Here is a 22,981-nt window from a genome sequence, read left to right on the forward strand (position 1 = left end):
TGCAAGCCTCCCCCTTTTTCCTCCAAACATAACAATGGTCATTATGACCAAACAGTTCTATTTTTGTTTCATCAGACCAGAGGGCATTTCTCAAAAAAGTACGATCTTTGTCCCCATGTGCAGTTGCAAACCGTAGTCCGGCTTTTTTATGGTGGTTTTGGAGCAGTGGCTTCTTCCTTGCTGTGGCCTTTCAAGTTATGTCGATATAGGACTCGTTTTACTGTGGATATAGATACTTTTGTACCTGTTTCGTCCAGCATCTTCACAAGGTCCTTTGCTGCTGTTCTGAGACTGATTTGCACTTTTCGCACCAAAGTACGTTCATCTCTAGGAGACAGAACGCGTCTCTTTACTGAGCGGTCTGACGGCTGCGTGGTCCCATGGTGTTTATACTTGTGTACTATTGTTTGTACAGATGAACGTGATACATTCAGGCATTTGGAAATTGCTCCCAAGGATGAACCAGACTTGGCTGATTTCTTTTGATTTTCCCATGATGTCAAGCAAAGATGCACTGAGTTTGAAGGTCGGCCTTGAAATACATCCACAGGTACACCTCCAATTGACTCGAATTATGTCAATTAGCCTATCAGAAGCTTCTATAGCCGTGATATAATTTTCTGGAATTTTCCAAGCCGTTTAAAGGCACAGTCAACTTAGTGTATGTTGACTTCTGACTACTGGAATAGTGATACAGTGAATTATAAGTGAAATAATCTGTCTGTAAACAATTGTTGGAAAAATGACTTGTGTCATGAAATTTGTGAAGTGGTTGAAAAACAACTTTTAAGGACTACAACCTAAGTGTATGTAAACCTCCGACTTCAACTGTATGTCGATGGGTGCGTGTATATGTGTGCGTCCCACGTATTCCTAGGATGGTTAACATGTTAAAGGAGAACTCCTTTCGAGATAAGCAAAACTGATGATGCAACCTAATATCACATCCATCCATCTCTCTACCTTTATCCCCTCTTTCTGTCTGGAGTATTGGGGAAGGAGCCACTGCCGCTACCACACTGTCCAACCAAATTGCATTAATTAAGGAACAAATTGAAGTGAAAAGTAATTACAACAACTGTTGGAGGGCAGTGGAAGTTGATAAAAGTGCTTCTTTATTGTTAAAAGTAAGAGCAACAGGTTTCGGCCCTTAGACTTGTGTAGACCGTTGACCCCGTGCTGATCCCTCTGAGATTGAAGAGGATCAGTCACAGGCCTTAAACTTTAGAGGTTAATGGTCAACAGTCAAGAGGAGCTGATGTCACTGCCATTCTCAAATTACAGCAATTACACGTTCCATGATGCAATCACACACACGAGGACACACACAAACAGCCACACACACACACACAGGCACATACACACACACACACACACTAGATCTGGGCGGCAATGTTTTTTTTATGCTGGTCTGCCTTTAATGACTCGATCTCGGTCTTCAAAGTTTGAATCTGATCCATGTGCATCTTCATCAGATGAGCAGAATGGTACCACCCTGAGCCCCATCGATTACAGTGGTCTGTGATAGAAATGGTAGATCAATTAAGAATTAAAAGTGACTCCAACACACATATGCTGCGTACACATTTTAAGAATCTAGCAAAACTAACCGCTTTCTTGGCAACCATGCGTTTTTTACGGTGCGGCCCGTTGTCCAGCCCTTTCTCCACTGATCTCCACGAATGGTTGTCGGCATGGTTGTATGCTCTGCAAAAACACATTTACGTTTTTAGTAAACAATAGTTTGTATTGTGTATTTTTATTTAACTTTTTATTTAATTATCAATTTTATTACACAGTATGCCTACATATTGATAGGCTATATAAACATTTTTTTAAAGAAAATGCACTGAAACCAAAATACCTTTAGTTTTGGTGATCAGCTCTGCCTCATTGTAAAGTCCTCTCGTGGTTACGGTCCTAACCCTAGAACAGATAGCGCCATAGAAAGAAGCTGGCTTGATGAAAACGATGTCCATTTCGTCTGTCCTCTTTTTTTTTTTAGATAAACAGCTCGTTTTTGAACGGTAACTGTGTTGGAGTTTGTGGTGGGGTGAGTACTGGACAGGTCTGACTTTCAGCTTACAATAGGCCGTAAGTATACAGCATATTGTCTTCACTTTGATTATGCTGCTAATCAGGCTAAAAGTGTTTGAAAACCTGTTTTCAAAATGCCACCAGCTTTCCATCACTACTGTAAGTAAGTAAAAACAGAGCATATTGTTTACATCTTATTTACATTCTTTATTGTAACCACAATGTCACAAATAATTTGTATCTACCTTTCTAAATTATGTTTAGAGTTTGGGATTTATAAATGTGTGCTTTTCATTTATTTTTGACTGACGCTTTTAGTGAGAGGTCTAATGCTTTAATATTTAATAATATCTGTCCTCCGAATTAATATCAAAGAGACATTTTTCACGCCATTATTAGTTGCATTGTTTTAGTTTGAACATGCAAACTGGCACCAACAGCGGGAACGTTTCCCTAGTCAGCGCCATTATTAGTGCAATGCCCCTTAAAGTGTGGCTCTGTGCTACCCGGTGGGGTGGGGCGGGGTAGCACCCCCCCCCCCCTTCCTCCTCCTCCATTCCCCATAGGCTAGGTCCATCTTCTGTGCGCGGCTCTGCCTTGCCCTCATGTCTTGAACCTCGTGCGCCCACCACTATTTCAGTGGATACAGCTGGAGAACTGCAAAGGAAATCCCATTGTGCGCCACACGGGAGCCATGACCAGTATGACCAATATATATTGTCCTGCTAATAACAGGGTTAAAAATATGTCTGTGAGAATATCCAAGGGGCTTTTATATAATTCTAAATTAATAATAATAATAGCATTGTTTAAAAAATAACAATACATTTTGGAGAATATTTTGTTTTCAAATAACGTAAAATGAGCAAGAAAAGGCCATTCTTGAACATGGGGTGAGACATAGTTACTAATTTGTAAATACAGCCAGTTTGTTATTTTGAATGATTTATTTCTCTTTTTAAAGGGAGAGAAACCAAAAACCTACAATCATCTCTTGGGTCTCCCAGTTGAGGCCGGCACAGGGATTGAACCAGAATCTGTAGTGACACAGTATGCACTGTGATGCAGTGTCTTAGACCGCTGCGCCACTGAGGCGGTACTACAGTAAGAGCAAAAACATTTCCACACTCTAAGCGTGGTCTAAGTTTCTCTTAGAATAAAAACCTTAGTGTAACAACAGTTGAGTAAGTAATACTGAAGTCGTGCACAATTATCCATTTCTATTTAGGTTTATGTCTCCCATTCATTGTCAGTTAGAGACACAGTAGCGCCTTGGGACCCAAAAGCATAATCAGTGCTCTAACTCCCCCTTGCGCTGGTCTGGAGGAGTGAAGTGGTGACGCAGGGTGCAGTACTAAACCACAAACTACCTCTAAGTGCCGCAGCACAATCACTAAACTTTTAGTGGAGCAACCACTGTATTTCCCTTTTTCTTCGCTGTTACAGACAAACTAGGACCTCTGACTTTATCAGAAACTCGCCCATACTGGTATAAAAAGTTATCAACATAATACCAACCAACCTCTTTTGACCTTGTGGGGTTTATTTATTTAATGCATTATACTGCCATTGTGCTACGGTAACGCACAAATAATAAAGATGGTACCCTATGATCATTTTTGCTACCATTTAGCATGATTGTACTTTAACATGGTAGAATGTATAATGGAGGTTGACGCAATGGTATTTCCATGATCCACATCTATACCACTGTATAAGCGAAAGTACTCTAGTAGTACCATGGTATAAATGTAATTATAAACTGTGTGTTTTGAGCCCTATATGCTGGTTGGCTGACAGCCGTGGTATACCACTGATATGACAAAACATTTATTTTTACTGCTCTAATTATGTTGGTAACCAGTTTATAATAGCAATAAGACACCTGTATATGGCCAATATACCATGGCTAATATACCATGGCTAATGTCACGCCCTGACCATAGTTTGCTTTGTATGTTTCTATGTTTTGTTTGGTCAGGGTGTGATCTGAGTGGGCATTCTATGTTGGATGTCTAGTTTGTCTGTTTCTGTGTTTGGCCTGATATGGTTCTCAATCAGAGGCAGGTGTTAGTCGTTGTCTCTGATTGGGAACCAAATTTAGGTAGCCTGTTTTGTCATTGTGGGTTGTGGGTGATTGTCTATGTTAGTTGCTTGTGTCAGCACAGTTCTTACTATAGCGTCATGGTCGTTATTCGTTTATTGTTTTGTACAGTTTACTTCGTGTTTTTTCGTCATCTATTAAAATGATGCATTCACACCACGCTGCGCTTTGGTCCGCTTCTTACGAAGATCGTGACAGCTAAGGGCTGTATCCAGCAACACCGCATTGCGTCATGCGTAAGAACAGCCCTTAGACGGGGTATATTGGTTATATACAGTACCACACTCCCTCATGTCCTATTGCTTAATTATAAACTGGGTGGTTCCAGCCCAGAATACTGATTGACTGACAGCCGTGGTATATGAGACCGTATACCATGGGTATGACAAAACATTTGCTTTTACTGCTCTAGTTTCTAATAGCAATAAAGCACCTCAGGGGTTTGTGGTACATAGCCAATATACCACGGCTAATGGCTGTATCCAGGCACTCCGCGATGTGTCGTGCCTAAGAACAGCCCTTAGCCATGGTATATTGGCCATAGTCCAACCCCCCTCGGGCCTTATTGCTTAAGTAACATAGTAGTACCATGGTACATTTTGTAAGGGCTGTGTCACTCTCTCACACTCACAGTAACCAACACACACAGCCCAGCACGTGCTAGAGCGTCACCTCGCTCTACCTCTACCTCACACTTTATCAGCTCCAGTTAATAAAGTAGCTTTAAAAAATTAAGTAGCGGTTCCAAATGTTTGGTATACTCAGCGTATGTTCTTGGCAACAAATAAATGTCTGGTGGCACTGCTGAGACATTAATGAGCTCCAGACCAAACGGTTGAATGTTCAAATCCCAAGAGCATTTATGCACACTCAATCAAGTACCCCCTGAGCACTGCTACTTTTTCGTTGGTGTTGTCAGATAATCGTAGAATTATTGACTTAATTCTGAGCCACGTTTAGCAGTGGATAAATGTATTCTTGCTAAATAAATACATTAGACGTGTGAAACCACTTGCTTTTGGAACACTTCACATGACATTTCATAAGTGAAAAACGTGTATTTGGAACACTTCGAATGTGACATTTCACATGTGAAAACATTTGTGTTTTTGCTAAATGCTTTAGTCACTCGAAAGGCTATTTTACATGGGAATCAGAATGATTGTTCGGGACCTTTAAAACCACCATGCCATTTTATTACTTTACATATAATGGTTTGGGATGGTTTAGGACTATCTGGGATCATCACATGACATCCTGACGACTGTAAATCTGAGACAGTTTACTAACCAATATCCTTCCAGTAATGCATTGTAAATTCAGCATGTTGCTGTAGTTAGGTGTTCAAGTAATAAGCTGAAAATGTGTGTTATAGTAAAGGTCCTGAAACTCTACGGCAATTTACTGGCTTCTGTGCTGCCAGTAATTTACAGGAATTTTTTTACAATGTAGCTAGCCAGTTGTTAGCTACCACCAGTATATAGTTATAGCGCTGACGTAATCCACTGAAAACTTCTGATGGCGCATGAAGCCGGAAGCATTTGAATTTGAAGCACGCGATATTGGTGAATGGGGGGTGAAAGTGGCCGTAACTAGCAAAGGATTACGGTCAATGTAGTCACTTTCATCCTTGCTGAGAGTCAACAGGGAACCTCCGATCCTAGCCTGCTGGACAGACAAACGACCAATGTAGTAGTCAGAATAGATCACTATTTAATGACATGTATTTATTTGTAGCAAACTTTAAAATAATTCACTGTGGGGATTGAACTTGATCAAAATAAATATCCCAAAATATTGTCGTACATAGGCTTTCTAAGGCAGACCAGAGCTTTTTCCAGCCGAGCTTGTGACTTCAATCTCCAGACCAGACACTGGGGGCCTGCACCAAACCAGATGAAAGCGGAAACATTCAGGTATCTTTGCCTTAGATGAATAATGGAAACCACAAATTATATTTTCTGACACGGTGCAGTCAAATTTTGGAACAACTAGACTACCTAGCAATGTAAACCACTCCCTTCCATGAACCCACCGTCTGTGATATTGGTTACAAGGCGATACTTATTTAAATTAGGTAAAATAATAAGATGTTACCATTGGTGTGTTCAAATCAAGTTTGTTTTTAGGGACTACTTAGCCCAGGACTAGTTTTAATCTCTGTCTGGGAAACTGACTGTTCGTCTGTTCCTCTCCTCTTTTCTCTTCTCTTAGTATTTTACTCTCCTTTTTCCCCTGGCGTGTTTTCCTCCTCTCTCTCTGCTGTCTGTCCCTGACAGTCTGACACACAGAAGACAAAGACTCCTCAGTTAGGACAGAACCATGTAGTACCACTTCTAGATGGAAACGAACCATGGGCATGATTCTTGCCGAACCCCAAACACACACACACACACACACACGCATGTATGTATACACATTCCTGCACGCATACACACATATTCAGGCAAGCCTACATACACTAAAAAGCAAGCAAACATTCACACATACCTCTCTCTCTCCCTCTCTCAAACATACATTCACACTACGCAGGAACGAAGGCACTAGCATCCACAAAACTCCCTATTGACCACAGGAATGTGCTCTCGCTCGCTCCCCTACACACACACACACACACTTAGAGGCCCAGTCTGACAGCTAATCACTGGATCACACAGAGACACAGAGAGAGACCTCGCGTGCACACACAATCTCATTATTCTCATCCTATCTGGAAGTTATTCATCAAAATTAATAGTGCACAATACCCCCATTAGCACCTCCTCCCCCATTGTTCCTCTCGGGACCTCTCAGGGGCTAGCTAGACTCTAAAGCATTCACCTGCACAGAAGACAAACTAGCAGGCTCGTCCCTTTAAATCAACTTCACCTATCCTCTTCTCTGTTGTGTTTTAAATCAGCTTCCCCTGTCCCCCTCTCTGTTTTATTTGGCCTGAAAGCTTTCCCTACTCACTGGAATTTGAGAAACCAGAGAGAGTTATGGGCAGATTGAAGAGTAGAGTAGATAATAACACTAACGCAAACAGGAGAGAGTAACACACAGAGAGGGAGCGAGAGAGAGGGAGAGTAACAGAGAGAGAGTAACAGAGAGGGAGCGAGAGAGAGAGTAACAGAGAGAGGGAGCGAGATAGAGAGTAACAGAGAGAGGGAGCGAGAGAGAGAGAGTAACAGAGAGAGGGAGCGAGAGAGAGAGAGTAACAGAGAGAGGGAGCGAGAGAGAGAGTAACAGAGAGAGGGAGCGAGAGAGAGAGTAACAGAGAGAGGGAGTGAGAGAGAGAGTAACAGAGAGAGGGAGCGAGAGAGAGAGAGTAACAGAGAGAGGGAGCGAGAGAGAGAGAGTAACAGAGAGGGAGCGAGAGAGAGAGAGTAACAGAGAGAGGGAGCGAGAGAGAGAGTAACAGAGAGAGGGAGCGAGAGAGAGAGTAACAGAGAGAGGGAGCGAGAGAGAGAGTAACAGAGAGAGGGAGCGAGAGAGAGTAACAGAGAGGGAGTGAGAGAGAAGGAAAAAAAGAGAGAGGGAGAAGGCAGCGAGAGAGAGAAAGGCCAACCACACAAGAAACATTCCAGAAGCCATGTGTAAATACCAGGGGTCTGCAAGAGAGAGGGGGAGAGAAGGGTGCTCTCACAGAACCTCAGAATGGAGGGAGATAACACAATATAAGCACAGAGAGAAGGAACGGGAAAAGAAAGACAGAAAAAGAGAGAATAAATGGTTTGGCCCAGTAAGTAGGACGTCTACTGTGTGCAGCTCACCCTGCACTATCAGCTCAAGCATACAATACCAGTCAAAAGTTTGGACACACCTACTCATTCCAGGGTTTTTCTTTATTTGTATGTTCTACATTGTAGAATAATAGTGAAGACCTCAAAACTATGAAATAACACATATGGAATCATGTAGTAACCAAAAAAAGTGTTAAACAAATCAATATATATTGTATATTTGAGATTCTTCAAAGTAGCCACCCTTTGCCTTGATAACAGCTTTGAACGCTCTTGGCATTCTCTCAACCATCTTCATGAGGTAAGGGAAAGGGGGATACCTAGTAAGTTGTATAACTGAATCGGGTCCTTAGCTTAGTGATGAGCTTTGTGGGCACTGTGATGGTGAACGCTGAGCTGCGTTCTCAAATAGGTGTTCCTTTTGTCCAGGTGTGAAATGGCAGTGTGGAGTGAAGAGAGAAAGAGGGTTGAGGTCGGGCTGCCTTCTGAGAATTCGTAGGCGAGCGAGTAAACCCCGACAGCCATCCGTTCTATTGGCCAATGTGCACTCTTTGAATAATTAAATCGATGACTTACGAGCAAGATTAAACTACCAACGGAACATTAAAAACTGTAATAACTTATGTTTTGCTATTGTTATTTTACTGCTGCTATTTAATCATTTGTTACTTTTATTTATTATTCATATTTTAGGTTTTTTTTTATTTTTAACTGCATTGTTGGCTAAGGGCTTGTAAGTAAGCATTTCACTGAAAGGTCTACACCGGTTGTATTCGGCGCATGAAACAAATACAAATGTATTCGATTTGATTTTTAGTGCGTACTGCCCAGTACATCACTGGGGCCAAGCTTCTTGACATCCAAATCAAGTAAAATTGTATTTTATTATATCACATACACATGGTTAGCAGATGTTAATGCGAGTGTAGCGAAATGCTTGTGCTTCTAGTTCCGACAATGCCACAATATCTAACAAGTAATCTAACAAATTCACAACAACTACCTTATTCACAAATGTAAAGGGATGAATAAGTATATGTACATATACATATATGGATGAGTGATGGTCGTGCAGCATAGGCAAGATGCAGTAGATGGTATAGAATACAGTATATATGTACATGTAAGATGACTAATGTAGGATATGTAATCATTATTAAAGCGCTGATATTTAAAGTGACTAGTGATACCTGTATTAAGTCCATGTATTAAAGTGCCCAGAGATTTGAGTCTGTATGTTGGCAGCAGCCTCTCTATGTTAGTGATGGCTGTTTAACAGTGATGGTCTTGAGATATGTTTTTCAGTTTCTCTCCACAGGCAGTGGCTAGGGTGGTTCATGTCCTTGATGATCTTTTTGGCCTTTCTATGACATTGGGTGCTGTAGGTGTCCTGGAGGGCAGGCAGTGTGCCCCCGGTGATGCGTTGTGCAGACTGCACCACCCTCTGGAGAGCCCTATAGTTGCGGGCGGTGCAGGTACCATACCAGGCAGCGAATCAGCCCAATAGGATGCTCTCAATTGTGCACCTGTAAAAGTGTATGGGGGTCTTAGGGGCCATGCCACATTTCTTCAGCCTACTGAGTTTGAAGAGGCGCTGTTGCACCTCCTTACCCGCTGTCTGTGTGGATGGACCATTTCAGACTGTCAATGACATGTACGCCGAGGAATTTAAGCTTTTTACCTTCTCCACTGAGGTTCCATCAATGTGGATAGGGGCATGCTCCCTCTGCTGTCCACGGTCAGCTCCTTTGTTTTTTTGACGTTGAGTTTATTTTCATGGCACCACTCCACCAGGGCCCCCACCTCCTCCCGGTAGGCTGTCTTGTCATTGTTGGTAATCAGGCCTACTACTCTTGAGTCATCTGCAAACTTGATGATTGAGTTGGAGGCGTGAAAGGGTGGGTGAACTGGGAGTACAGGAGGGGGTTGAGCACGCACCCTTGTGGGGCCCCTGTGTTGAGGATAAACAAAGTAGAGGTGTTGTTTCCTAACGTCACCACCTGGGGCAGCCTGTCAGAAAGTCCAGGACCCAGTTGCACAGGGCGGGTTTCAGACCCAGGGCCCCGAGCTTAATGATGAGCTTGAAGTGTACTCTGCTGTTGAGCGATAGTCAATGAACAGCATTCTTACATAGGTATTCCTCTTGTCCAGGTGGGATAGGCCACTGTGCAGTGCAATGGCGAATGCATCGTCTGTGGATCTATTGGTTCGGTAAGCAAGTTGCAGTTTGTCTAGGGTGTCAGATAAGGTAGAGGTGACACTTAAATGTCTTACTCACGTCAGCCACGGAGAACGAGAGCCCACAGTCCTTGTGAGCTGGCTGCGTTAGTGGCACTGTGTTATCCTCAAAGCGTGAAAAGGTGTTTAGCTTGTCTGGGAGGAAGACGTCAATGTTCACAACATGGCTGGTTTTCCCTTGTAATCCGTGGTTGTCTGTAGACCCTGCCACATACGTCTCGTGTCTGAGCCACTGAATTGCAACTCCACTTTGTCTCTGTACTGACAGTTTGCCTGTTTGATTGCCTTACGGAGGAAGGCAATGTATTCATCCATAATCCCAGTCACCTTGCCATGGTTAAATATGGTTGTTCGAGCTTTCAGGTTTGCACAAATGCTGCCATCTATCCCATGGTTTCTGGTTTGGGTAGGTTTTAATATTCAACCGGCGCCGACAGAGATGGCCGCCTCGCTTCGCGTTCCTAGGAAACTATGCAGTTTTTTGTTTTTTACGTGTTATTTCTTACATTAGTACCTCAGGTCATCTTAGGTTTCATTACATACAGTCGAGAAGAACTACTGAATATAAGATCAGCGTCAACTCACCATCAGTACGACCAAGAATATGTTTTTCGCGACGCGGATCCTGTGTTCTGCCTTACAAACAGGACAACGGAGTGGACCCTATGCAGCGACCCAAAAAAATGACTCCGAAAGAGAGGGAAACGAGGCGGTTTTCTGGTCAGACTCCGGAGACGGGCACATCGTGCACCACTCCCTAGCATTCTTCTTGCCAATGTCCAGTCTCTTGACAACAAGGTTGATGAAATCCGAGCAAGGGTAGCATTCCAGAGGGACATCAGAGACTGTAACGTCCTTTGCTTCACTGAAACATGGCTCACTGGAGAGACTCTATCCGAAGCGGTGCAGCCAACGGGTTTCTCCACGCATCGCGCTGACAGAAACAAACATCTTTCTGGTAAGAAGAGGGGCGGGGGCGTATGCCTCATGGCCAACGTGACATGGTGTGATGAAAGAAACATACAGGAACTCAAATCCTTCTGTTCACCTGATTTAGAATTCCTCACAATCAAATGTAGACCGCATTATCTACCAAGAGAATTCTCTTCGATTATAATCACAGCCGTATATATCCCCCCCCCCAAGCAGACACATCGATTGCTCTGAACGAACTTTATTTAACTCTCTGCAAACTGGAAACAATTTATCCGGAGGCTGCATTCATTGTAGCTGGGGATTTTAACAAGGCTAATCTGAAAACAAGACTCCCTAAATTTATCAGCATATCGATTGCGCAACCAGGGGTGGAAAGACCTTGGATCATTGTTACTCTAACTTCCGCGACGCATATAAGGCCCTGCCCCGCCCCCCTTTCGGAAAAGCTGACCACGACTCCATTTTGTTGATCCCTGCCTACAGACAGAAACTAAAACAAGAGGCTCCCACGCTGAGGTCTGTCCAACGCTGGTCCGACCAAGCTGACTCCACACTCCAAGACTGCTTCCATCACGTGGACTGGGAGATGTTTCGTACTGCATCAGATAACATTGACGAATACGCTGATTCGGTGTGCGAGTTCATTAGAACGTGCGTTGAAGATGTCGTTCCCATAGCAACGATTAAAACATTCCCTAACCAGAAACTGTGGATTGATGGCAGCATTCGTGTGAAACTGAAAGCGCGAACCACTGCTTTTAATCAGGGCAAGGTGTCTGGTAACATGACCGAATACAAACAGTGCAGCTATTCGCTCCGCAAGGCTATCAAACAAGCTAAGCGCCAGTACAGAGACAAAGTAGAATCTCAATTCAACGGCTCAGACACAAGAGGCATGTGGCAGGGTCTACAGTCAATCACGGACTACAGGAAGAAATCCAGCCCAGTCACGGACCAGGATGTCTTGCTCCCAGGTAGACTAAATTACTTTTTTGCCCGCTTTGAGGACAATACAGTGCCACTGACACGGCCTGCTACGGAAACATGCGGTCTCTCCTTCACTGCAGCCGAGGTGAGTAAGACATTTAAACGTGTTAACCCTCGCAAGGCTGCAGGCCCAGACGGCATCCCCAGCCGCGCCCTCAGAGCATGCGCAGACCAGCTGGCCGGTGTGTTTACGGACATATTCAATCAATCCCTATACCAGTCTGCTGTTCCCACATGCTTCAAGAGGGCCACCATTGTTCCTGTTCCCAAGAAAGCTAAGGTAACTGAGCTAAACGACTACCGCCCCGTAGCACTCACATCCGTCATCATGAAGTGCTTTGAGAGACTAGTCAAGGACCATATCACCTCCACCCTACCTGACACCCTAGACCCACTCCAATTTGCTTACCGCCCAAATAGGTCCACAGACGATGCAATCTCAACCACACTGCACACTGCCCTAACCCATCTGGACAAGAGGAATACCTATGTGAGAATGCTGTTCATCGACTACAGCTCGGCATTCAACACCATAGTACCCTCCAAGCTCGTCATCAAGCTCGAGACCCTGGGTCTCGACCCCGCCCTGTGCAACTGGGTACTGGACTTCCTGACGGGCCGCCCCCAGGTGGTGAGGGTAGGCAACAACATCTCCTCCCCGCTGATCCTCAACACTGGGGCCCCACAAGGGTGCGTTCTGAGCCCTCTCCTGTACTCCCTGTTCACCCACGACTGTGTGGCCACGCACGCCTCCAACTCAATCATCAAGTTTGCGGACGACACAACAGTGGTAGGCTTGATTACCAACAACGACGAGACGGCCTACAGGGAGGAGGTGAGGGCCCTCGGAGTGTGGTGTCAGGAAAATAACCTCACACTCAACGTCAACAAAACTAAGGAGATGATTGTGGACTTCAGGAAACAGCAGAGGGAACACCCCCCTATCCACATCGATGGAACAGTAGTGGAGAGGGTAGCAAGTTTTAAGTTCCTCGGCATACACATCACAGACAAACTGAATTGGTCCACTCACACAGACAGCATCGTGAAGAAGGCGCAGCAGCGCCTCTTCAACCTCAGGAGGCTGAAGAAATTCGGCTTGTCACCAAAAGCACTCACAAACTTCTACAGATGCACAATCGAGAGCATCCTGGTGGGCTGTATCACCGCCTGGTATGGCAACTGCACCGCCCTCAACCGTAAGGCTCTCCAGAGGGTAGTGAGGTCTGCACAACGCATCACCGGGGGCAAACTACCTGCCCTCCAGGACACCTACACCACTCGATGTCACAGGAAGGCCATAAAGATCATCAAGGACATCAACCACCCGAGCCACTGCCTGTTCACCCCGCTATCATCCAGAAGGCGAGGTCAGTACAGGTGCATCAAAGCTGGGACCGAGAGACTGAAAAACAGCTTCTATCTCAAGGCCATCAGACTGTTAAACAGCCACCACTAACACTGAGTGGCTGCTGCCAACACACTGACACTGACTCAACTCCAGCCACTTTAATAATGGGAATTGATGGGAAATTATGTAAATATATCACTAGCCACTTTAAACAATGCTACCTTATATAATGTTACTTACCCTACATTATTCATCTCATATGCATACGTATATACTGTACTCTATATCATCGACTGTATCCTTATGTAATACATGTATCACTAGCCACTTTAAACTATGCCACTTTGTTTACATACTCATCTCATTTGTACATACTGTACTCGATACCATCTACTGTATCTTGCCTATGCTGCTCTGTACCATCACTCATTCATATATCCTTATGTACATGTTCTTTATCCCCTTACACTGTGTACAAGACAGTAGTTTTGGAATTGTTAGTTAGATTACTTGTTATTACTGCATTGTCGGAACTAGAAGCACAAGCATTTCGCTACACTCGCATTAACATCTGCTAACCATGTGTATGTGACAAATAAAATTTGATTTGATTTGATTTGAATATTCACAGCGGGAACAACATCCCCTATACACTTCCTTATGAACTAGGTCACTGTGTCCGTGTATACGTCTCAGAGGCTACCCGGGAAACATATCCCAGTCCGCGTGATCTAAACAATCTTGAAGCTTGGATTCCGATTGGTCAGACCAGCATTGAATAGATCTTAACACGGGTACTTCCTGTTTGAGATTCTGCCTATTGGAGTCGTGATTTGATTTGCCAAAGGGAGGGCGGGGGATGGCCTTGTAGGCATCCCGGAAGAGGGAGTAACAGTGGTTGAGCATTTTAGCAGCTCGAGAACTACAGTCAATGTGTTGGTATAACTTCAGTAGCATTTTCCTCAAATTTGCTTTGTTAAAATACCCAGCTACAATAAATGCGACCTCAGGATATGTGTTTTCCAGTTTGCACAAAGTCCGGTATAGTTCCTTGAGGACTGTCATGGTATCGGCTTGAGGGGCAATATACGTGGCTGTGACTATTACCGAAGAGAATTCTCTTGGGAGATAATACGGTAGGCATTTGATTATGAGGTATTCTAGGTTGGGGGAACAAAATTACTTGTACGTTATCAGAATCAAACCATAAGTAGTTAATTATGAAACATACACCACCACGTTTCTTTGTCCCATAGAGTTCTTTATTCCTGTCTGCGTGATGTACCGAGAACCCAGCTGGCTGTATGGATGGGGACAGTGTATCTGGAGAGAGTCTTTGTGGCAACCGTTTGGGGAAGGCCCTTTCCTGTTTCAGCATGACAATTTCCCCGTGCACAAAAAAAGGTCCATACAAAAATGGTGTGTCGAGATCAGTGTGGAAGAACTTGACTGGCCTGCACAGATCCCTGACCTCAACCCCATCGAAAACCTTTGGGATGAACTGGAACGCTGACTGCGAGCCAGGCCTAATTGCCCAACATCAGTGCTCGACCTCACTAATGGTCTTGTCGCTAAATGGTAGAAGTCACCGCTGCAAAGTTCCAACATCTAGTGGAAAGCCTTCACAGAAGAATGGAGTCTGTTATAGCAGCAAAGGGGGCACCAAATCCATATTAATAGTGTATGTGGTAGTGGAGTAGTGGCCTGAGGGCACACACTTCACACTTTGTGAAATCTGTTGTGAATTGTAATATAATGTTTTTTTTATTGTATATAACTGCCTTCATTTTGCCGGACCCCAGGAGGAGAAGCTACTGCCTTAGCAGCTAACAGGGATCCATAATAAAAAACAAATGCACACACACACACACACTGTGTCCAGTAACAGTACATACCGAGAGAAGCAGTCATGATGGAGAGATGTTCAGAGGACTATCCCACTGTGTCTATCTGGAGGAAACTGGAGCTGCACACTGCCACAGCTCTGTCAGCTAAACAGATCTCCTCTCTCTCCCCTCTCTCCTCTGACGCTTTCTCTCTCTAAAACTCTGAACTTTTCTCTTTTTCTTTACTGAATCCTCTATCACTCTTTTCCTTTCTGTCTCTCCTTCTGGCTCAGCTGGTCTTTTCCATGGTGCTGAAGAATGTTTGTCTGCCCCCCCGGCACAAATAAGGGAGTAATTAAAATGAGAGAACTGTCTGTTCTCTCCCTCTCCTCCCACTTTCACTTGCTCACTGCCCCTCTGTCCCTTTTCACTCACTCTCTCCTCTACATTTCATCTCTCTGACTATTAACTCTGTTGTAAGGCAGCAGTGTGTTCTCTGGTTAAACTTCTGTGGTCGTGAGGGAAGTAATTTAGGAACTGGAACAGAACACAGAGACAAACCGTGTCCCATTCCTATGCTACACTGCACTCCCCTCCACTCCTCATTGGAAAATAGTTGTTTGTTCGCTACTGACTTGGTGTGACACTGCTTGAGTACGCATTTTATAGAGGGGGGGGGATAGAGCGAGAGAGAGAGAGAGTGTGTGAGGGAGGGAGGAGAGAGAGAGAGAGAGTATTCCCTCTGTCTAGATAGAGTAGGCCCCCCTCCCCTTCCTCTCACTGACCACTCTGCATTGTCTTCTACAGAGCCTCTGCAATCTGTTTCCTCCAATGCATTCTTGAAGGTCAGGGGTTGCATATTTACTTTTATGGCCATGGAGGGGGTCCAGCTAAGGATTCTATGAATAATGAATACAAATAACATGGCTGTATATAGGGAGTAGAAAATAACATGGCTATAAACAGGGAGTACTAGTATCGAGTCGATGTGCAGGGGTACAAGGTCTTTGAGGTAGCTATGTACTGTACATATACAGTAGGTAGGGTTAAACTGACTAGCAGCAGCGTATGTGGTGTGTGTGTGTGTGTGTGTGTGTGTGTGTGTGCACAGAGAGAACAGTCTGTGGCTTGGGTGGCTGGAGTCATTGACAATTTGTTGGTCTTTCCTCTGACACCGCATGGTATAGAGGTCGTGGATGGCAGGGAGATCAGTCCCAGTGATGTACTGGGCTGTACATACTACACTCTGTAGTAGGCACTCAGCGCCTTGCGGTCAGATGCCTAGCAGTTGCCATACCAAGCAGTGATGCAGCCAGTCAAGATGCTCTCAATGGTGCAGCTGTTGAACTTTTTTACTCTTTTCAGCCTGTTGAGGGGGAAGAGGCGTTGTTGTGCCATCTTCACGATTGTGTTGATGTGTTTGGATGTGATAGATCCTTAGTGAAGGAACTTCAACATTTCAAACCGCTCCACTACAGCCCCATTGATGTGAATTGGGGCGTGCTCAGCCCTCTGTTTCCTGTGGTCCAAGATCAGCTCCTTTGTCTTACCGACATTGAGGGAGAGGTTGTTGTCCTGGTACTACAATGCCAGGTCTCTGACCTCCTCCCTATATGATGTCTAATTGTCGTCGGTGATCAGGCCCACCACCGTTGTGCTGTCGGCAAACTTAATGATGTTGTTGGAGTCATGCGTGGCCACTGAACTGTAGTTGTTTTGTATGTGGGCATCCTGCCAACAGAAGTCACTTCATCTCTGTACAGTGGGTTAATTATACCATGATTTACAGTATCAGCTGGACTGGCTTCTGTCAATGGGATAGAATGAGAATGATCTCTTTATTTCCCCATTACCTCTGGTTTGTCCCAAACTTAAACATCCTAAATAGGACAATGAATACCAATGCATCTCACAAAACTCCTATCTACAGTAACATTTTTGTAATTTAGCAGAAACTCTTACTCTTAACCAGAGTGACTTACAGGAACAATTAGGGTTAAGTGCCTCAAGGGCACATCAACAGATTGTTCACATAGTCGGCTCGGGGAGTCAAACCAGCAACCTTTTGTGTACTAACCCAACGCTCTTAAACGCTAGGCTACCAGAGCCCTACGGGTTAGTGACCCTAGACAAATCCCTCATGCCCATCATTCGGTATTACAAAATGCAACCATGTGCACATCAGCAGTGGAGAGGCCAGGTTCGGAGGGCAAAGTGGGGGCATAATAATGAAAGTATAATGGATTATGCGTACCACTTAAGGATTCCACCCTGCCTCTGAACTCTGTCCAGCATTAATCACAACTCAAAGGTTTGGGTTTACACTGGGCGTTCTTTACAACCAAGCAGGAACATCTTTCTCTCTTCTCTCTCGCTCACTCACACATACACACACACAAAAAGCATACAAATACAAACACACATAGTAACAGAGTATAAACGTACCTTGTGATGTTCTGCTCATCTCCCACTGTCCCTTGCTATGCCTCATGTAAGAGACAACTGGACAACTTTTCACTGGGGAAGAGAGAAGATGTCTGATCAGATATGATATAATAACACACACACACACCTTAACTGTTTTATTCGCTGTCTCTTACCATAGGGCGTTGGAGGAGAAACAGGAAATGCTGGTGTGGGTGGGACGATGTCACAGCTCTCCGTCACTGGAGTCTGTCCTTCATAGTCCTCCATCCTGTAGAGACGGCCATGCTGTAAACACACACACATGCCGGGCAGACTTGTGATCTGTGTGTGACTGTTCTTGCCATTCATGCTGCCCTGCCATGAGAATAGGTGTGAGAGTTGCATCCCAAATGGCACCTTATTCCCATTATAGTGCACTACTTTTCCCAGGGACTGCAGAGGGCTCTGGTTAAAATAGCGCACTTTATATGGAGTAGGGTGCCATTTGGGACACAAATCATGAATCTCAGCGATTCAGACAAAACAGCCTGACCACCACAGTTCTTCTGCTTCACACCAACACAAACATGAACTACTGTAGTTTGAATGGAATTCAACATAGTGTCACGTTCATCATATGAAGGAGACCAAGGTGCAGCATTCTTCTTTATTTAAGAATGAACACTGAATAAACGAACAAAATAACAAAACAAACCGTGAAGCTAATATGGGCAGCAGGGTAGCCTAGTGGTTAGAGTGTTCGACTAGTAACCGGAAGGTTGCAAGTTCAAACCCCCGAGCTGACAAGGTACAAATCTGTCGTTCTGCCACTGAACAGGCAGTTAACCCACTGTTCCTAGGCCGTCATTGAAAATAAGAATTTGTTCTTAACTGACTTGCCTGGTTAAATAAAGGTAAAAAAAAAAAAATGAGTACTGTAGACAGGCAACTAAACATAGAACAAGAACCCACAACCACAAAATGGGAAATGGCTACCTAAATATGATCCCCAATCAGAGACAACGATAAACAGCTGCCTCCGATTGGGAACCATATCAGGCATACATATATAGACATACATATTACCTAGACCTACAAAACCCCTAGACATACAAAATCCTAGACAATACAAAAACTAGCATGCCCATCCTCGTTACACCCTGACCTAACCAAAAAATATAAAGAAAACAGAGATATTTAAGGTCAGAGCGTGACACATAGATTAACCATGGACATAGCCAGGTGTTTTTACTAACCGCTTGATCATGACCTCCTAGCATACCCATGACTATTGCGTATTATGGTGTATAGCCAGTAGGGGGTGGTGGTAGGGGGTGGTGTGTTTAACTGGGAGGTGGGTAGTTGAGGTGTTGTGTGTGTGTATACCTGGGAGGGAAGAAGGTTGGGCCTGAAGATCAGAGAGTTCTGGAACGTCTGGGCTCCGCTCCAACCCGGACTATGGAACCCTGGGTAATCTGTGACATCACTGGCCTGTCTGTGCTTCCAGCCTGAAGACAGAAAGACAAGACAGAAAGATAGAGACAGAGACACAGAGAGAGAAAAACAGAGAGAATAGATAAAAAATAGTTTTTGCTTGCAGCCTTTTTATGAACATTCCAGGGTTTTTCTTAAATTTGTACCATTTTCTACATTGTAGAATAATAGTGAAGACATCTAAACTATGAAATAACACACAGTAACCAAAGAAATGTTAAACAAATCAAATATATATATTTTAGATTTGAGATTCTTTAAAGTAGCCACCCTTAGCCTTGATGACAGCTTTGCACACTCTTGGCATTCTCTCAACCAGCTTCATGATGTAGTCACCCACAATTATTTTCAATTAAACAGGTGTGTCTTGTTAAAAGTTAATTTGTGGAATTTGTTTCCTTCTTAACACGTTTGAGCCAATCAGTTGTGTTCTGACAAGGTAAGGGTGGTTTACAGAAGATAGTCATATTTGGTAAAATACCAAGTCCATATTATGTCAAGAACAGCTCAAATAAGCAAAGAGAAGCGACAGTCCATTATTACTTTAAGACATGAAGGTCAGTCAATACGGAACATTTCTAAAACTTTGAAAGTTTCTTCAAGTGCAGTCGCAGAGACCATCAAGCGCTATGATGAAACTAGCTCTTGTGAGGACCGCCACAGTAAAGGAAACCCAGAGTTATCTCTGCTGCAGAAGATAAGTTCATTAGTCACCAGCCTTAGAAATTATATTCAAAATAAATGCTTCACAGAGATCAAGTAACAGACATATCTCAACATCAACTGTTCAGAGGAGACTGCATGAATCAGGCCTTCATGGTCCAATTGCTGTAAAGAAATAACTACTAAAGGACACCAATAAGAAAAATATACTTGATTGGGCCAAGAAACACAAGCAATGACCCGTGGAAATGGGTCCGTTGGTCTGATGAGTCCAAATTTGAGATTTTTGGTTCCAACCTCCATATAAGTGAACGGATGATCTCTCCATGTGTGGTTCCCACCGTGATGCATGAAGGAGGAAGGACGATGGTCTGGGGGTGCTTTGCTGGTGACACTGTCAGTGATTTATTTAGAATTCTAGGCACACTTAACCTGTATTCTGCAGCGAAATGGTTTGGTCCCATCTGGTTTTTGATTAGTGGGACTAACATTTATTGTTCAACAGGACAATGACTCAACACACCTCCAGGCCGTGTAAGGGCTATTTGACCAAGAAGGAGAGTGATGGAGTGCTGCATCAGAGGACCTGGCCTCCACAATCACCCAATCTCAACCCAATTGAGATGGTTTGGGATGAGTTGGACCGCAGAGTGAAGGAAAAGCAGCCAACAAGTGCTAAGCATATGTGGGAACATATGTGGAAAACCATTCCAGGTGAAGCTGGTTGAGAGAATGCCAAGAGTGTGCAAAGCTGTCATCAAGGCAAAGGGTGGCTATTTTGAAAATTCTAAAATCAAAAATAGATTTGGATTTGTTTAACACTTTTTTGGTTTCTACATGATTCCATATGTTTTATTTCATAGTTTTGATGTCTTCACAATTATTCTACAATGTATAATAAAAATATGAATGAGTAGGTGTGTCCAAACTTTTGACTGGTATTGCACAAATGTTTTATGTATTTCCTTCTTTATTTTCCCCCCAACCCCATCATCCCTCTCTGATTGGAGTGAATTAATGGACAACACTACTTAGGCTTCTACTTCAGGCTTATACATACTATATACATTTTATTTACAGTATATTTGACATTAGTTATATTGTTGTTTGTTAGTTTTAGTCCCCCATATATTGTTCAATTGTGTTGTGATTTTTCACAAAAGTTTTAAAATGTATATTCTCATAGTTTCTACAGATTGTATATAAAAAAAAAAATGCTAAGAGTATTATTATGTTATTGATCGATTGACTAAGACTTTCCAAATCACCCAGCAGTGCTATTTGCAGAGTTATCTCCAAGTAAATGTTACAATTCTTCAACCATTCCTGAACCTGCGACCAAAAACAAACTACATATGGGTGATCTAATGATCTAATGTAATCTAATGATTCCGTCCCTTAGAAGAAAAAATCTGCAAAGCTGGGATGGTTGTATCCCCCATATATATGACATTATATTTGTTTTAATCATTTTGTATAATCATTTAAATGTAAAAAATCTAAGCTTTGAATCCAGCGTCATTTTGTGTTTCAGTTCATAAACCATGTGCCATAGAATCGGTACAATGTAAATCTCTCCCAACTATTTTGCAACCTGCATGGCACAGCTTTCATATAATTTTAAAAACAAGTTGTTAGGTGTAGGCAGGGCCATAAGCAACTTGGTAAACTAGTGTATGACTAAAGAGTTAATCAGGGTGATTTTTTCCACAAACAGACAGGTATTTTTCTTTCCATGATGGTATCAACATGTTATCTATTTTTGCTAACTTTCTATTAAAATGTATTGTAGTGAGAATGTATTTCTTTAGGATATAAATACCTAGTTTGTCCACTTCACCGTCAGACCATTTTATTGGTAAACTACATGGTAATGTAAAAGTTGTATTTCTTTGTGATCCATTAAGTAATGTAGTACACTTACACATTTGGATAAAATTATCGTTAATTAATATCATCACCCCTTTCGTGTTTCTTTGCCCGTTGGAGTAGATATTATATTCCTTATCTTTTAGCCAGGTAAATACTGATCGTGCATTTTTTTATTATCTGCAAAGCCATTACAATTACAACTCGCTATACAAATTTCATCATTTGCCTTAATGAGATACAAGCTTCAATTCCATTTATCATAATATATGTTTGTAAACTTACCATTAAAAAGTACCATGGTGATTGAGTGTCCATATAGCTGTAACATGACATTTTCACTGCGACTGAGTAAACCTCCAATTCTTCTCCACTACCCGCTAAAACCTCCCCGCATCCCAAGTTGGGTTGTCTTCCAAATTGACTGGCAGACCACCCCTGCCCACCTGGATACCAGGGCCCCCCAGAGACTGGGACCCATTCTTTGAAAAGAGCACACTATGCAAGCTAGAGAAAAGAAGCAGATCAACAGCCAAAAGCATTTTCCAATGCCCACACCTTGATTATGCTGTATGTAGTTATAAAAACGATATATATATATAATGTAGAAAATGATTGCATATCTTAGTTTGTTTCCACAATTAACGAATAGTATGTGTAATAATGTAGGACCTTCCTATGAAGGATTGTTACCAATAACTAGAAATGACATTACAAAAATTACATTTTCGGCAAGCAATTATTATTTTGTCAAACAATTATTGTGAATCATCCTACCCTGTCCCTAACATCATTACCCCATAGCAACATATGTGGGATACATATGCACACTCTCTCCACCCCTCCCCCACAAACAACCAAAAGCTCAGATGTTCAACAGTTGTTCCAACCCCAAGCCCAACTCAAGAGGAGACTTGATTGATGTGTGAATGTGTATACAGTTGTAGCTGTTTGAGAAGGCATGCCAAATTGAGCAAGAATTGGGAGATTTGATTAACCAATGTCTAGTCCTAGCTTATGGAACTCGGACACACCCCTTTCCTCCGACAAACACTCACATTGGTCCCCCGTTGTGACCATTTTTCCAATCACCCCAGTGCAGTCAGACCACTCTATGATTTTGTGATCCCAGGGCCACAATAATTTGCCCCCTCTCTATTTGTCCGAGTGCGACCTCATCCCCAAGGGTTACTGCAGCTTCTGTAGTGTTGCCAGCACTGCCACTGGGTGGGGGTACTCCACCAGAATCCCCACCGGTGAGGTACAAGGTCATCAAGGTTCTCATCAGTGGCTTTGAGCGATATTATGCTCACCCATCTGGGGGCTTTGGCTTTATAGGACCAACCCT

General features: G+C 43.3%; 1 protein-coding gene and 1 long non-coding RNA gene across 6 annotated transcripts in view; both read right to left on the reverse strand.

Moving 5' to 3' along the window:
* Positions 1-22,981, reverse strand: part of LOC110521773 (tensin-3) — a 68,516-nt gene that overhangs the window by 18,122 nt on the left and 27,413 nt on the right. For 3 of the 5 annotated variants that reach the window (XM_036968977.2, XM_036968974.2, XM_090231941.1), the window contains exons 3-5: positions 18,994-19,115; positions 17,802-17,913; positions 17,647-17,718 (exon numbers count right to left, since the gene is read on the reverse strand). In XM_036968977.2, coding sequence (XP_036824872.2) covers positions 17,647-17,718; positions 17,802-17,913; positions 18,994-19,115 — 306 coding nt within the window. Of the gene's footprint in view, positions 1-15,270; positions 15,672-17,646; positions 17,719-17,801; positions 17,914-18,993; positions 19,116-22,981 lie in introns of those variants that run through there. The other 2 variants (XM_090231943.1, XM_090231942.1) reach the window with 2 other exon arrangements.
* On the reverse strand, positions 1,093-1,942 carry LOC118945798 (uncharacterized). Its single transcript, XR_005040913.2, has 3 exons — positions 1,865-1,942; positions 1,611-1,707; positions 1,093-1,519 (listed from the first exon to the last, which is right to left on the reverse strand). It is a non-coding gene; the product is annotated as an uncharacterized LOC118945798 (long non-coding RNA).

This window comes from Oncorhynchus mykiss, chromosome 4 (assembly GCF_057628025.1).
Source record: "Oncorhynchus mykiss isolate SJ-2025 chromosome 4, ASM5762802v1, whole genome shotgun sequence".
NCBI classification, from domain to species: domain Eukaryota; kingdom Metazoa; phylum Chordata; class Actinopteri; order Salmoniformes; family Salmonidae; genus Oncorhynchus; species Oncorhynchus mykiss.